The 14,919-nt window shown below is 39.8% G+C and overlaps 1 protein-coding gene across 1 annotated transcript in view; it reads left to right on the top strand.

Annotated features, from left to right (window-relative positions):
• CSF1R (colony stimulating factor 1 receptor) overlaps positions 1 to 13,923 on the top strand; it is a 125,978-nt gene extending 112,055 nt beyond the window's left edge. The window contains exons 17-21 of the mRNA XM_040345011.1: positions 5,245 to 5,367; positions 11,250 to 11,361; positions 11,457 to 11,556; positions 12,526 to 12,631; positions 13,402 to 13,923. Coding sequence (XP_040200945.1) covers positions 5,245 to 5,367; positions 11,250 to 11,361; positions 11,457 to 11,556; positions 12,526 to 12,631; positions 13,402 to 13,509 — 549 coding nt within the window. The 3' untranslated portion in view covers positions 13,510 to 13,923. The remainder of the gene's footprint in view (positions 1 to 5,244; positions 5,368 to 11,249; positions 11,362 to 11,456; positions 11,557 to 12,525; positions 12,632 to 13,401) is intronic.
• Positions 13,924 to 14,919: the final 996 nt, after the last annotated feature.

Genomic DNA, 14,919 nt, shown 5'->3' with positions numbered 1-14,919 from the left:
CTGGAATGGATTTGTTCAAAAAGGCTGCCATAACTGTTTTCAGGGGTCCACAAGAATTTCACCTTCAGATAGACAGTGCCACCACACATGAGACATCTCCAGTGTTTGACCACACTGTCGAAATTCAGATTTAGAATGCCTTTATATATTCTGTCAATCTAATTGAACTAGTCTTGAGTTTCCACGTCGGTGCTCAAATCCCTCTCCTACTTCTATTATCTCATTAGGGGAGTTAACTGATTTAACTAACTTTGTGTACAAGAGATGATTTCATTGTATCCTAGTTACATCTGTAACTTTCTGTGCCATACAATGCAAGTAATGTGATAGTCGGGGGACTAATAGATCATCAAAAATAGGACCTGTCACCTGGCCACGCTATTACATGGAGGGTTAAATGAGAGTTAAATGAGTGAAACCATAGAAAAGTGTTATTTTTTTTTTTAATAATATAAATAAAAAAAAATAAAGCACACCCATCGCCCCCATGCACACCCAATGCAAATGCAATGCCTAGGGCTTACATGTGTATTTAAACATAAATCACTTCACTCATTTGAGGTATCACCATGAACATCAGAATAATAGCCATAATTCATTTTTAACTCTAAATTGATAAATTGTACCTTTAAAGCACCACCTATGAAAAATCTTGGTTACTATAGTTTTTTGGGGATTTTACAGATGTATGCAATTTGAGCCTTGACATGTCTGGTATGGTGGGTATACTATTGTGTTTATTTGCACTAAAAATAATTTTAGTGTATTTTTTTCCTGGAAATATGCCTTTAATAAACAGCTGCTCAAATATTTTGCAACATAAAATACTGCAAGTATTTCATTCTCAGGAGTTTCTGCTTTCAGAAAATATATAATTGTTTGGTGATTAACAAGTAAACATGTGCAAAAAAAAAAATTAAGACGGGAGACAATGGAGAGTGGGAAAATTGGAGTAAAAAAACATTTGCAAGTAGCTTTGCACAATTTCAGAGAGTGAGACAGAGTCGGGCACATAAAAGATGGTCTTTGTTTCAAAGTTATTCATATTGGATGTATTAGATATGCCTCACAAGACCCTGCCTCTATTGTAACCCAGTCAGGAGAGTATGTGGTAGAATACAGGATGGAAAGTAGCTCTATTTTTGATGCAAAATAATAATGTACAGGTGAAACTCAAAAAATGTGAATATCTTGCAAAAGTTCATTAAATTTCACTAATGTACCTTAAAAGGTGAAATTAATATATCAGATAGACTCATTACATGCAAAGTAAGATAGTTCAAGCCGTGATTTGTCATAATTGTGATGATTATGGCTTACAGCTCATGAAAACCCCAAATCCACAATCTCAGAAAATTTGAATATTGTGAAAAGGTGCAATATTCTAGGCTCAAAGGGCCAGATTCAGGTAGAAGTGCGGCGGCGTAACGTATCGTAGATACGTTACACCGCCGCAATTTTTCATTGCAAGTGCCTGATTCACAGAGCACTTGCAATGAAAACCTACGCCGCCTGCCTCCGGCGTAAGCCCGCGTAATTTAAATGGGCATGTGCCATTTAAATTAGGCGCGCTCCCGCGCCAGACCTACTGCGCATGCTCCGTTTAGAAATTCCCGCCGTGCTTTGCGCGAAGTGACATCATTTTTTCGAACGGCGACGTGCGTAGCGTACTTCCGTATTCCCGGACGTCTTACGCAAACGACGTGAATTTTTAAATTTCGACGGGGGAACGACAGCCATACTTTATACAGCACATACGTGTGCTGCGTAAAGTTAAGGCACCCAAAACGACGACTAACTTTGCGACGGGAAACTAGACTAGCGGCAACGTAGCGAACGCGAAAAAACGTTGTGGATTGCCGTAACTCTAATTTGCATATCCGACGCTGGTTTACGACGCAAACTCCCCCCAGCGGCGGCCGCGGTACTGCATCCTAAGATCCGACAGTGTAAAACAATTACACCTGTCGGATCTTAGGGATATCTATGCGTAACTGATTCTATGAATCAGTCGCATAGATACTCTGAGAGATACGACGGAGTATCTGAGATACTTCGTCATATCTCGGCTGTGAATCTGGCCCAAAGTGTCCCACTCTAATCAGCTAATTAAGCCATAACACCTGCAAAGTTTTCCTGAGCCTTTAAATGGTCTCTCAGTCTGGTTCAGTAGGAATCACAATCATGGGAAAGTGTGAGAGTGGGTATTACCGCGCTATCAAGGGGAGGGTGGGGAGGGGGGGTGAGGTACAGCTGCGGCACTGGAAGGTGTATCAGACCATAAGTATTAATAATGGGGAAGGTAGTGCTGCGCTATATGTGGAGGATGGAAAGGTGGAAAGGAAGTGAAGGGTGGTCTGACTGTGACAGTACAAACAAAAATGGCTTTAAAAAGAGCCGATCAGTGAGCGGGCTGACAAAATTATAACCATTCTAAGCAAAGGTGCAAATAACATAACTACATACGTTCTTCTTAGTAAAATGGGATACACAATCAATAAGGTGATGAGAAGTGCAAATAAAGATATACAATCTGTGTAACACAACACCCAAATAACTATGATGGACTCAGTGATGAGCTAGTGAAAAAAAATCCATAAAGCAGTAAACTTGTGATAAAGATCGATAAGGCAAAACTTTAACAATAACACCAGAGATCTAAATAATAATTGAAAGTCCAAAATTGGGAAGTGCTGGTGTGGGTCCGAATAAATAATGTGAAGAAAAGGTGGATATCCAGTGATCCTTTTAAGGTGACTGAGGGTGTCCCCTTACCTTACTGCTGTAAGGTAACAGCATATGACTCCAACCACATATGGTTATCCAAATGGGCTCTGGTCCAGGGAAACTGGGTCCTCCTTGGAAGTCGCGTCCCAGAATGGCCAATGTCTCGCGCCTTACTGCTGTAAGGTAACAGCATATGACTCCAACCACATATGGTTATCCAAATGGGCTCTGGTCCAGGGAAACTGGGTCCTCCTTGGAAGTCGCGTCCCAAGATGGCCAATGTCTCGCGCCCAGAGGGATAAAACCACCAATAGTGTGATATTGTTTTAAAACTTTTAATCAGCATAAAAATATAAACGAGGGTACTCACATGGTTAAAATTAAATCAGGCATATAAAAAAGAGGGCTCTGAGCCCACTGAGAGGTACCGGAGGTGACGTTGGCGAACGATTGCCCCTCTTTTTTATATGCCTGATTTAATTTTAACCATGTGAGTACCCTCGTTTATATTTTTATGCTGATTAAAAGTTTTAAAACAATATCACACTATTGGTGGTTTTATCCCTCTGGGCGCGAGACATTGGCCATCCTGGGACGCGACTTCCAAGGAGGACCCAGTTTCCCTGGACCAGAGCCCATTTGGATAACCATATGTGGTTGGAGTCATATGCTGTTACCTTACAGCAGTAAGGCGCGAGACATTGGCCATCCTGGGACGCGACTTCCAAGGAGGACCCAGTTTCCCTGGACCAGAGCCCATTTGGATAACCATATGTGGTTGGAGTCATATGCTGTTACCTTACAGCAGTAAGGTAAGGGGACACCCTCAGTCACCTTAAAAGGATCTGCGGTGGCTCAACGTGATTGGCACTGCGCTGAAAAGCCATTCACCTCTGCAGCTAGGGGTTCGGATCCCGGTCTCGGCTACATGTGAATTGAGTTTGGTGGTCTCAGCCCGGCTCCCGGTGGGTGTGCTATGTGAGGTAAGCCTGCGCTTAGTACGCCCACCCCCTCCCACAAAAACCACCACACTTACACGCACTCAAAATTGGGTTAACATGCACGCACTTTGACCAGGCAGTCTCTAAAAAGAGATACGAAGGACTAACGGGGCTGGTTGAGCGGGCTAGATCCTCTCACTGCCTTGTAGGGAGTCCCTCTGCCCCGTTGGGCTTCAAAGCGGAGCAGGTAGGGCGGGCTGTGTGGGAGGGGCATGGAGAAAGGTGGCAGATTGCCTCTGGGGGAGGCCTGCCTACTCCCAACTCCTGCAGTCCGGCTCCTCTCTCGAGTACACGCACAAAATACACTAAAAAATAAAAAATAAATAAAAATAAGGATCACTGGATATCCACCTTTTCTTCACATTATTTATTCGGACCCACACCAGCACTTCCCAATTTTGGACTTTCAATTATTATTTAGATCTCTGGTGTTATTGTTAAAGTTTTGCCTTATCGATCTTTATCACAAGTTTACTGCTTTATGGATTTTTTTTCACTAGCTCATCACTGAGCCCATCATAGTTATTTGGGTGTTGTGTTACACAGATTGTATATCTTTATTTGCACTTCTCATCACCTTATTGATTGTGTATCCCATTTTACTAAGAAGAACGTATGTAGTTATGTTATTTGCACCTTTGCTTAGAATGGTTATAATTTTGTCAGCCCGCTCACTGATCGGCTCTTTTTAAAGCCATTTTTGTTTGTACTGTCACAGTCAGACCACCCTTCACTTCCTTTCCACCTTTCCATCCTCCACATATAGCGCAGCACTACCTTCCCCATTATTAATCATGGGAAAGACTGCTGACCTGACAGTTGTGCAGAAATGTCGTATTCCTCTTGTCAAGCCACTCCTGAACAACAAACAACGTCAGAAGTGTCTTACCTGGCCTAAAGAAAACCAGACCTGGTCTAATGCTCAGTGGTCCAAAGTCCTCTTTTCTAAAGAGAGCAAATTTTGCATCTCATTTGTAAACCAAGCACCCAGAGTATGGAGGAAGAATGGAGAGGCACACACTGCAAGATGCTTGAACTATCTTGCTTGGCATGTAATGAGTTTATCTCATATATTAGTTTCACCTTTTAAGTCACATTAGTGAAATAAATGAACTTTTGCACGATATTCAAATTTTTGGAGTTTCACCTGTATTATATGAGAGACTCCAAGTCCTCCCAGTTGCCTCCTGGAGTCTAAAACCATACAGGAGAGTTTACAACCCCTGTGAACACCTGATACATTTTGGTATTGTAGACTGGAAATGCTTTAAATTTGCCATTGATATTAGAATTGGGAGCGACAGTAATGCAGTACAATAATTTTAGAAGGAGTGGCATTTTTAACTGTATTAATTCTACCTATCCAAGATAAATTATATGTGGACCATGTGGTAGGATCCGCTTTCAATCTCTTTGGAAATATTTTAATACATTTACATAGAGGCAACAGGTGACGTAGTAAAGAGTAGACATTGTAGTGAGTGGAGATCTCATGTTTCAATGCCTTCCATTACAGTGTATTCACAGAGATGTTGCTGCCAGAAATGTGTTGATAACTCAGGGACGTACTGCCAAGATCTGTGACTTTGGACTGGCCAGGGACATCGAAAACGACAGCAACTATGTTGTAAAAGGAAATGTAAGCAATCATCTTTTCTTGAGTAAACAGTTTCTGTTGCGATAACAGCTTTTTAGCTGTATTTTCCCAGCACTCTTCCCAAGTTCTCCAGTGGTCATCATACTGTTTATCCTGAACCCTTTATGACATCACTGTCTACTGTACAGTTAACTTGTGTACCATGGTACAGAAAATCATAAAATGCATTGCCATTGGTTGCTTGACATTATTATTCCTGTGTTATGTAATTAAAACAATGTATGTAATGTAGGTAAACCCTTCTAAAACCCAAGCATATACACAAAGTGAAACTTTCAGAACGGAACCTCCTTCAAATGCTCTCATTTCCCAAAACTCTATAGTCTAAAAAGACTAAATTGCACTCTTACTCATATGCAAATATCAACATTTTGTCAAAAGTCAGCAGCAAGGTCATCACCTGCATCTTTAGCCAATTGCCTCAACTAGGGACAATAATGTGTTACCCAAGAAATCAGTATAATTAAGCCGCCTACATGCTACTTTGTAGCTCATGTAACCGTAAAACAAATACAACAATTCACAAATTTGAAATACAAGAATTTTCTGTTTCAAACATTTTTTGAGAGGTAAAAAAGTGCAAAAGAAAAAAAATTATGTGTGTGATTGCATTACACTTGTTGAAAAGCCATTTTATCATCTTAACCTCTTCCATACAGGGTATTTTCACCCCCTTCCTGCCCAGACCAATTTTTAGTTTTCAGCGCTGTCGCAATTTGAATGACAATTGCGCGGTCATGCAACACTGTACCCAAATGAAATCTTTATGTTTTTTCCCCCACAAACAGAGCTTTCTTTTGGTGGTATTTGATCATCTCTGCAGTTTTTTCTTTTTATAAACAATAGAAGAGTGACAATTTTGAAAAAAACATAATATTTTTTACTTTTTGATTTAATAAATATCACAATTTAAAAAAAAATAAAGATTTTTTTCCTCAGTTTAGGCGATACATATTCTTCTACATATATTTGGTAAAAAAAAATCACAATAAGCGTATATTGATTGGTTTGCGCAAAAGATAGAGGGTCTACAAAATAGGGGATAGATTTATGGCATTTTTATTTTTTTTACTAGTAATGGCGGCGATCTGCGATTTTTATTGTGACCGTGACATTGAGGCGGCATATTGGACACTTTTGACACATTTTTCGGACCATTTACATTTATACAGCGATTAGTGCTATAAAACTGCACTGATTAATGTGACTGGCAGGGAAAGGTTTTACACTAGGGGGCGCTAAAGGGGTTAATATGTTCCCTATTGAGTGATTCTAACTGTAGGGGGAGGGGGACTCACAAGGGGAGGAGACCGATGTGTGTTCCTCTGTACTGGGAACACACATCAGTCTCCTCACCTCTGACAGGAGGTGGATCTGTGTGTTTACACACACAGATCCACATTCCTGCCGTGATCACGGCCAATCGCGGCTGCCCGGCGGACATCGTGGCCACCGGGCACGCACACTGGGTCACGAGCGGTGCCGCGCGCCCCCTAAATGGCCAGAAGGGAAAGGACGTCATATGACATCCACCCGGAGGGTTCCTGCCGGCGTCATATTGCTATGGCCCAGTAAGGAAGGAGTTAAATCATAAAGATGTCCATTGTCCTTTTCTCCCCAAACACACTCACAGTGTTGGTGTTCAATTACACACTCTCAAAACTCTGTTTTAATTATATCAAAACAATTCCTTTCTTCCAAGCCGAGTCTTTGTACCGGATTCCTTTTTGCAATCAATAGAAAAACACATTCCTTGTGTATTAAGGCATGACACATACTAGTTTCATTATGTAAGTTACAGGAAACGTCTCCACCATGCTTCACGTGTATCCTCTGCAGTCCACTCATGTGTCCCAAGCCTCCCTCTGGGTCCCGCTTTTTGCTTCTTGTGGACTCACTGATCAAGCCTCCCTCTCACCCTTTTTGCAGTGTATCAGTAACACTTTAAAAGGCTTTGTTAATAAATAATATAGCATACTGACAAATGTAGAATATAATAACATGTTGAAAGGGATAAAATCAGCACTGGTAACATGTTTTGGGTCTGGAACCAGAACGATGGACTTCAAACTTGGTAAAGGTAACTTCCCCAATGGGAATTAGCTCCCACCATTATTGCCCAAACATTTCAAAAGGTAAAATGACAGGGATCCCTTTGATGAAGAAGGTTAACCTTTGAACCAAGTTGGAGGATTATGGTCAGAGCTAATATCAATTGACAGAAGGCATCTTTATCCATTTGCAAGTCCGTTGTTCGGGTGCCATTGCCAAAAAAAGGTGTTACCTTACCAGTAGTGATTTTATCCTTTTCATATTTTTCTTATACTTTACCTTATATGTTATTTCTTAACCACTTAAGGACCAGTGCACAACGATATACGTCAACACAATGGCTCCTGTGGGTAGATGGGCATACAGGTACGCCTATTTTAAGAAGCGGCATTGTGGGCACACACACTCTGTGAGTCCAACCGTGGGTCCCGCGGACTCCATGTCCGCGGAGATACCCGTGATCATCTCACGGAGAGGAAGAACAGGGAAATGCTGATGTAAACAAGCATTTCCCCATTCTTCCTAGTGACAGGACACTGATCACAGCTCCCTGTAATCAGGAGCAGTGATCAGTGTTGTGTCACACACACAGCCTATCCCCCCTACAGTTAGAAACACTCCCTAGGTCACACGTAACCCCTTCAGCGCCCCCTACAGGTTAACCCCTTCACTGCCAGCATAATTTTTACAGCAATCAGTGCATTTTTATAGCACTGATCGCTGCAAAAATGAAAATGGCCCCAAAATGGTGTCAAAAGTGTCCGCCATAATGTCGTAGTCACGATAAAAATCGCTGATCGCCACCATTACTAGTAAAAATTATAAAAATTATAAAAATTATAAAAATGCCATAAAACTATCCCCTATTTTGTAGACGCTATAACTTTTGCGCAAACCAATCAATAAATGCTTATTGCGATTTTTTTTACCAAAAATATTTAAAAGAATACGTATCGGCCTAAACCGAGGAAAAAATATTTATTTTTATATATTTTTTGGGAGATATTTATTACAGCAAGTAAAAAGTATTGAATTTTGTTTAAAAATTGCCGCTTTATTTTTGTTTATAGCGCAAAAAATAAAAACCGCAGAGGTGATCAAATACCACCAAAAGAAAGCTCTATTTGTGGGAAAAAAAGGATGGCAATTTTGTTTGGGAGCTAGGTCACACGACTGTCAGTTAAAGCGACGCAGTGCCGAATCACATAAAGTGGCCTGGTCTTTGGCCAGCCGAATGGTCCAGGGCTTAAGTGGTTAATAGACTTTTTTGAGTGCTACTGCACAAGGGGGAGAGTTCCTTGCTGTTTTAAAGGTTCATGAGATGCTTTCAGTAAGGGCAGAGGGTTTGCAGTAGTGAGGGAAGCCGGTCTGCCTAAGGCTGACAGAAGATAGGAAGGCCAGATGGGAGGCTTGATCAGTGTGGCCTAATAGATAAAGGGACACAGAGCTTGACGAATGACGAAGTGTTACACATTTGGATAGTGAACACGACTGAAAGCAGTATTTGTGGGCATTGTTCAGGTGTCCAAAACAAACTTTTATCAACCTGTGGAAGCACAGGCAATTCTGCACAAGTTGAGCCTAAATGATTCTGGTCACTGAGGATATCACAATATTCCTATGAATATAGATGCTAAATGAAAATAAACTATCACCCACAAGGTGGATATATTGTAACTTAAATAGCAGCATTCTAATTTAGAAACAGAAACTCCTGTTTGTATTCTGCTGATATAGTGCTGACCAAGTAGGAAATGATCTATAGTTACAGCAATCAGCATAAAGATGGATCTGTTCTTACTGTTTACAATACTGTCACCCTTTCTGTGGTATAAGCTTTAAAAAGTGTGGGCACCACAATTGTGTTTACTGCAACATTTGTTCCATATGTAAGCTCTTACAGGAAGAAAGAGCCATCTGAGTATAACCACTGCCTTATGGCACAGTGACACTACTAGCTATTGGTGAATTGACAAGCTAAATTTGCTCAATCAGTGGTCAATAAAAAAATTATAAATAACTACGGTAATACCCATAACTCAATTCCAGGGACAGACCCAAATATATATATGGAAATCATATTCCTTTCTAAAAACTCCTACTTTTTCTGTATTATAGAATTCTCATATCGTTGTTAAAAGGCAACTATTCTAATCATAAACAATACAAAAACCCAGCCATCCTAGCTAAACTAGCCTATGCTAACCCCTGACTCCCCATTCACCCAGCTTTCTTATCTGGGTAGGATAGCAGCGGCTTGCACAGTGACTGCCTAGAGTTGAGCAGTGCCATAGTCCATCCATACTCTCAACATTTGACCTAAACTCTAACACGAGCCTTAAAAATTTTCCCCAAATCTAACCTTGACACCACACCTAAACCTCCTTATTCATAAGTCTAACACTAATCGTACCTAAATAATCAACCTTACACTAACCTCTAATTCTGTATTATCATCTTATCCTGCCAGAGGCATTGCTAGGCCCTGTCATCTTGGGCCCATGGTCAGGTTCTTCTTTTACTGAGTGCAATGGGTCTGCATTACAGTAGTTTTTTGTATTGTTGCTGAACATTGGTATATACATTCAAAATTTTCAGCAATAATGATAAGTTTCATTTTTATATTTATGAAATTACATTATTAAAATTATGAAGTTACGACTGTATGAGAACAATTAATTTTTTTAGTAAAATAGTTTTATTAGACCCAGATCTACAGAGAATTTCTTAAATACAATTAAAGAAAATGAAATTGTATCGCTTACTCCTATGAGGCTTAATTAAGGTGCACAATATTATGGTGAGATGGAAGCAGTGACATTGCAATGAAATTTTGGGGGACCTTTTGTATGTCTGTTGTATGGTGTAGCTAAAAAAGCCCATTAAATGGCAGAGGTGCCCTATTTTGCTGCCAACTGCTGCTTCTTCTGTTGGGCTCTCCTTTCACTCACTTTTTACCTATTCCACACCATTACCAATATCTTTGCACTCTGTTAGTTTAACACCAATACACTGTAAGGGTTCGTCTGTTTTTCTCTCTCTCTCCTGTTTTTGCTGCGAGACTCCCATATACTGGGATGTGGCGTGACAACTCTTCTTCAGGTTTTATGTGCTTAGGTTCTTTGGCTTGGGATCCCTGTGAGCAAACGGCCAGAGAACTATTGGAAGGAAAGTGTAGTAGGAAAATGTCTTTGTTAACAGGCTTAAAAATGAAAGGAGATGGGATGATAATACAGTAGAAGATAAAACCTTAACATCTTTTTGCTATGAGTGCCCCTGTTTTTTTTTGTTTTTAGGAACCTAGCAATAATCTCTGTAACCTGCCCTGAAAGCCTCAAACTTGTGCTGTTAACTATGGGATAAAATATATCAGTGCCAACCTGATAGCAGCCAAAGGTTCTGATGAGAATGGGTGGCACCTGCCCTTACACAGTGGTACAGTTTATATGAATTGCTTTCCCACTCAGACCCCCACTTCAACGGTTCTGACAGATAACTAAAACTGCATGGAGTAAAGAAATAAATATACTTTTGCATTTAGTACCCCTGTGTATATGCCACATATCCATCCTTGCACTTTGCAAAGAAACTGCATTAAATATCATTGGCAAGTCTGGGGTAGCAGTGATGTCACAATGGTTTTAAATGCCATAACGGCAATTAAAGGCCAATATCAGCCACAGGGAATTCACATTAACATGGGGAGAGCATATAAACTTCAGGAATACCGTTTTCCAGATAAGAACTGAATAGATCTAAATGATGTAAGGCGAGAAAGCTAACCACAGATTTGTTTAATTTTTCATTTTTAGGCTCGTCTGCCAGTAAAGTGGATGGCCCCAGAGAGCATTTTTGATTGCATCTATACAGTGCAAAGTGATGTCTGGTCCTATGGAATCCTTCTGTGGGAGATCTTCTCTCTTGGTAAGCACTAAGTAATCAAGATAATGTCAATTACATCAATACCTAATATAATATTGCATGGACTTTTTTCATGTAAAATGTGTCCTTTTTTACAGGCAGAAGCCCTTATCCTGGAATTATTGTAAACAGGAAGTTTTACAAGATGATAAAAGAAGGCTACAAGATGGATTGCCCAGATTATTCTCCTTTAGACTTGTAAGTAAGGCAAAGATCTGAAAATTTGTGTTTTGCAGTGCCTTATAGTAGTTTTCACCTGTATAACTGACACATTTCCAACACACTAATGCCGCATACACACGGTCGGTTTTCGGCATGAAAAAAACACGACATTTTTCATCATGTCCAAAAAACAACGTTTTTCCAACTTCATCATTAAAAACGATGTTGTCCACACACCATCGTTTTTTAAAAATGATGAACAAAGCGCGGTACAACACGTACGACGGCACTCTGAAGGGGAAGTTCTATTTGCCTTTGGGCTGCTTTTAGCCGATTCCTTGTTAGTAAAAGACGATTCGCGCTTTTTTGTCTGTTACAGCGTGATGAATGTGCTTACTCCATTATGAATGGTAGTTTTACCTGAACGAGCGCTCCTGTCTCATAACTCGCTTCTGGGCATGCGCGGGTTTAATACATTGTTTTAGCCCACACACGGTCATTTTTAAAACCCGAAAAACAACATTTTAAGTAGCCGAAAAACGATGTGAAGCCCACACACGATGATTTTAAATGACGTTTTTAAAAATTTCATTTTTTTTTCATGCCGAAAAACGACCATGTGTACGCGGCATAAGATCTGCCCTACTATTATATAAAATAGATTTTTATTGAATCAAACACTAATAAGCATGCAAACTTGAGCAATATATACTGGTGAAATATTACTATGTTTACCAGTCTTTAAAAAGTACCCGTTCAATGGAAGCTGTGCCCAAAATAGGCAAGCAGAGGGAAAAGGACTGTTCGCCAGTATTGCTGTGGTCTTCTTGCGTCTAATATTTTCCCCATTACTGACTTACCATGCCTTGTTCCACACTGTGTCTGCATGTGTTTGGAGACAGCCATCTTGGTAGATGAGCAGGACTTTTAGTGGCCGAGCTACAGATACACTTTAATGCATCCTAATGCTACAATTGGTTTTGAAATGGAATACTTCTATTATAGATATCGTCTCATGAAAGCATGCTGGGACCTGGAACCTACTAAGCGGCCAACTTTTAGCCAAATAACTGATCTCATCAACAAGCAAATGAGTCTCGTCAAAGATCAGGTAAGATTTTTGTCCACAGTTAATGGTGTTATAAGTAGGGCAACATATATATATATATCAGATATCAGTGCGTAGGGGTGATAGGATTTTGTTACTGGGTAATAATCACTAGGGTAGAAAGGAAGACACTTTGGAGAAATGTTTTTTTAGGTGATTTTAAAACCTTTTAAAGGTGGAAGCCAGTCTAATAGACTGAGGAAAATAGATCTAGAATGTGGCTTTCTTGAACCCATTATGAACCATCCATTATCAGGTGCTTTAGGGTCTTTCATTGTCTCATGGGACTTGTAGTTTCACCACAGCTGCCTAGTTTGCCTACCCCTGCTTTAAACCAATATGGACATTCTACTAAGAATTTTCTAACAGTACGAACAGGCAGATTGGAATGTTCTGCCAAAGGAGGTGGTGACACATTTTGGCCTATTTAACCATTTTCTGATCCACTTGTTTCTTGTACATCTATGGCCATCTTTAACATAATTTTTGAATTGAAGATACATGCATGATTGTATAAAAGCATCCAACCCAACTGCTCACCTGATGAGGAGATACCGATTTCAGCATTTGTGTCCCAAAAACACAGTTAGATGGTGGAACAAATGTGGCAGATTCTACTGAATTCTGTCCATTATCCCCTTCTGAATTAGAATAGGATTTACAGGACATTGGACATTTTCCAAGCTTTTCATTTTTCAAGTGTTAATATTTCACTACGTTAGAGTACTATAATTTTTACTTCACAAGCATAATGTATTTTTTCATTATTTAAGGAATATGCAAACATCATTCAGGATCAACAAGATGAAGACTGTGTGGATGCAAAATGCACAGATACCCAGCAGCCTCTCATTAATGGGAACAATTACCAGTTCTGCTGATCCTGATACAGCCACAGTGAACTGAAGGGAGCAATCGGCAAGTCTACAGGAGGGTGTGATGTGATACAACTTCCACATTCCATATATTAGGTGGACTTAATAAAAGGGCATTTTATATTGTATTAAGCTAATGACACCCATGCTCTCTGCAAGAAGCTCAGAGGGGTGTGGAAAAATGTAGCATTAATGTCACAGCACTGAAAACTCTCTGCAATTACTAATGAACCAATTAACATGGCAAGAGACACTGACAATCATACTGACCTATTCTGTAGCAATGCTTCAATGTGATTAGATATGCAGACCAATAAAGTGCTCCAGGTAAATGAAAGCCATGCACACAACATGTCTTCTTAACATACTGAATTTATTTTAAACAATCCCAAAGTAAAATGCTTGCAGTTCTTATTTATATTTCATGTCATTATACAATTTATACATTAGGTGAAAATGTCAAGTTAAGCTGTCAAAGGGAGTGCTTGCACTGGCTGTTGAAATCAGAAAAAAAGGGACCAAAGTATGTGTGATTAATGCAAACAATTTTTTGCAACCAAAGCTTTGCCATTTTCAAACTTCAGGCACTGGGTGTGAATGTGGATATAGCCAGAATACATAGTTAAACCAGAGTTTAAGCACATTTCCCAAAAGCGTACAAATGTTTGTCTTTACAGAGAAGTGATTGTATTCTTGGAAAACTGAGGCTTACTTTTTGCAGTAAAGCAACATATAGAATGCAGATCATTGAAAGTATGAGGAATTGTCTATACAAAAAAGGAAAGATGGTTATTATACAGTAGTTGCCTGGACATATTTATTTATTTTTTTCCTAAATGGGAGCAGCAAGCAAATCAAAATTCAAACGTGAACCTACTAGGTTAAAGTTCTTAATCTGTTCTATGGATTTTTTGTTTGGAAGGAGCATAAAATAATGCCTATAAACTCCTGAGCTCTTACAGGATAATTACTTTTATTCACAAATGTAGGTCTAAGAAACGGATCGAACATGCTGCAAAACTGTACATAAAAACAGGTACCTTTTCACAAAATAACAACTTCTGACTGTTTGTTCAGGGATTGCACCATTTGTGCATTACCAGGTCTTCCTGACCTTTATACAAGATGTAAGCAGCAAGCTCTGACAGGAACAGGGGCGGGGTGAATATTAGGATGGGTACAGTACCTAAAGGATAGCCTGATGCAGACCCCACTCTTGTATCTTCTTCTTTTTGGAGAACACTGTCCTTCCTTAAGTGTAATGCAATGTACACACGGTTGTTTTTCGGCATGAAAAAAAATTAAATTTTCAGCATGTCCAAAAAACGTTGTTTTTCCAACGTCATCATTAAAAACGACGTTGCCCACACACCATCGTTTTTGAAAAATGATGAACAAAGCGTGTGACGTACAACA

This window comes from Rana temporaria, chromosome 3 (genome assembly GCF_905171775.1).
Source record: "Rana temporaria chromosome 3, aRanTem1.1, whole genome shotgun sequence".
NCBI classification, from domain to species: domain Eukaryota; kingdom Metazoa; phylum Chordata; class Amphibia; order Anura; family Ranidae; genus Rana; species Rana temporaria.
The sequence above is the reverse complement of the archived record's forward strand: the minus strand, read 5'-3'. Positions and strand labels throughout refer to the sequence as shown.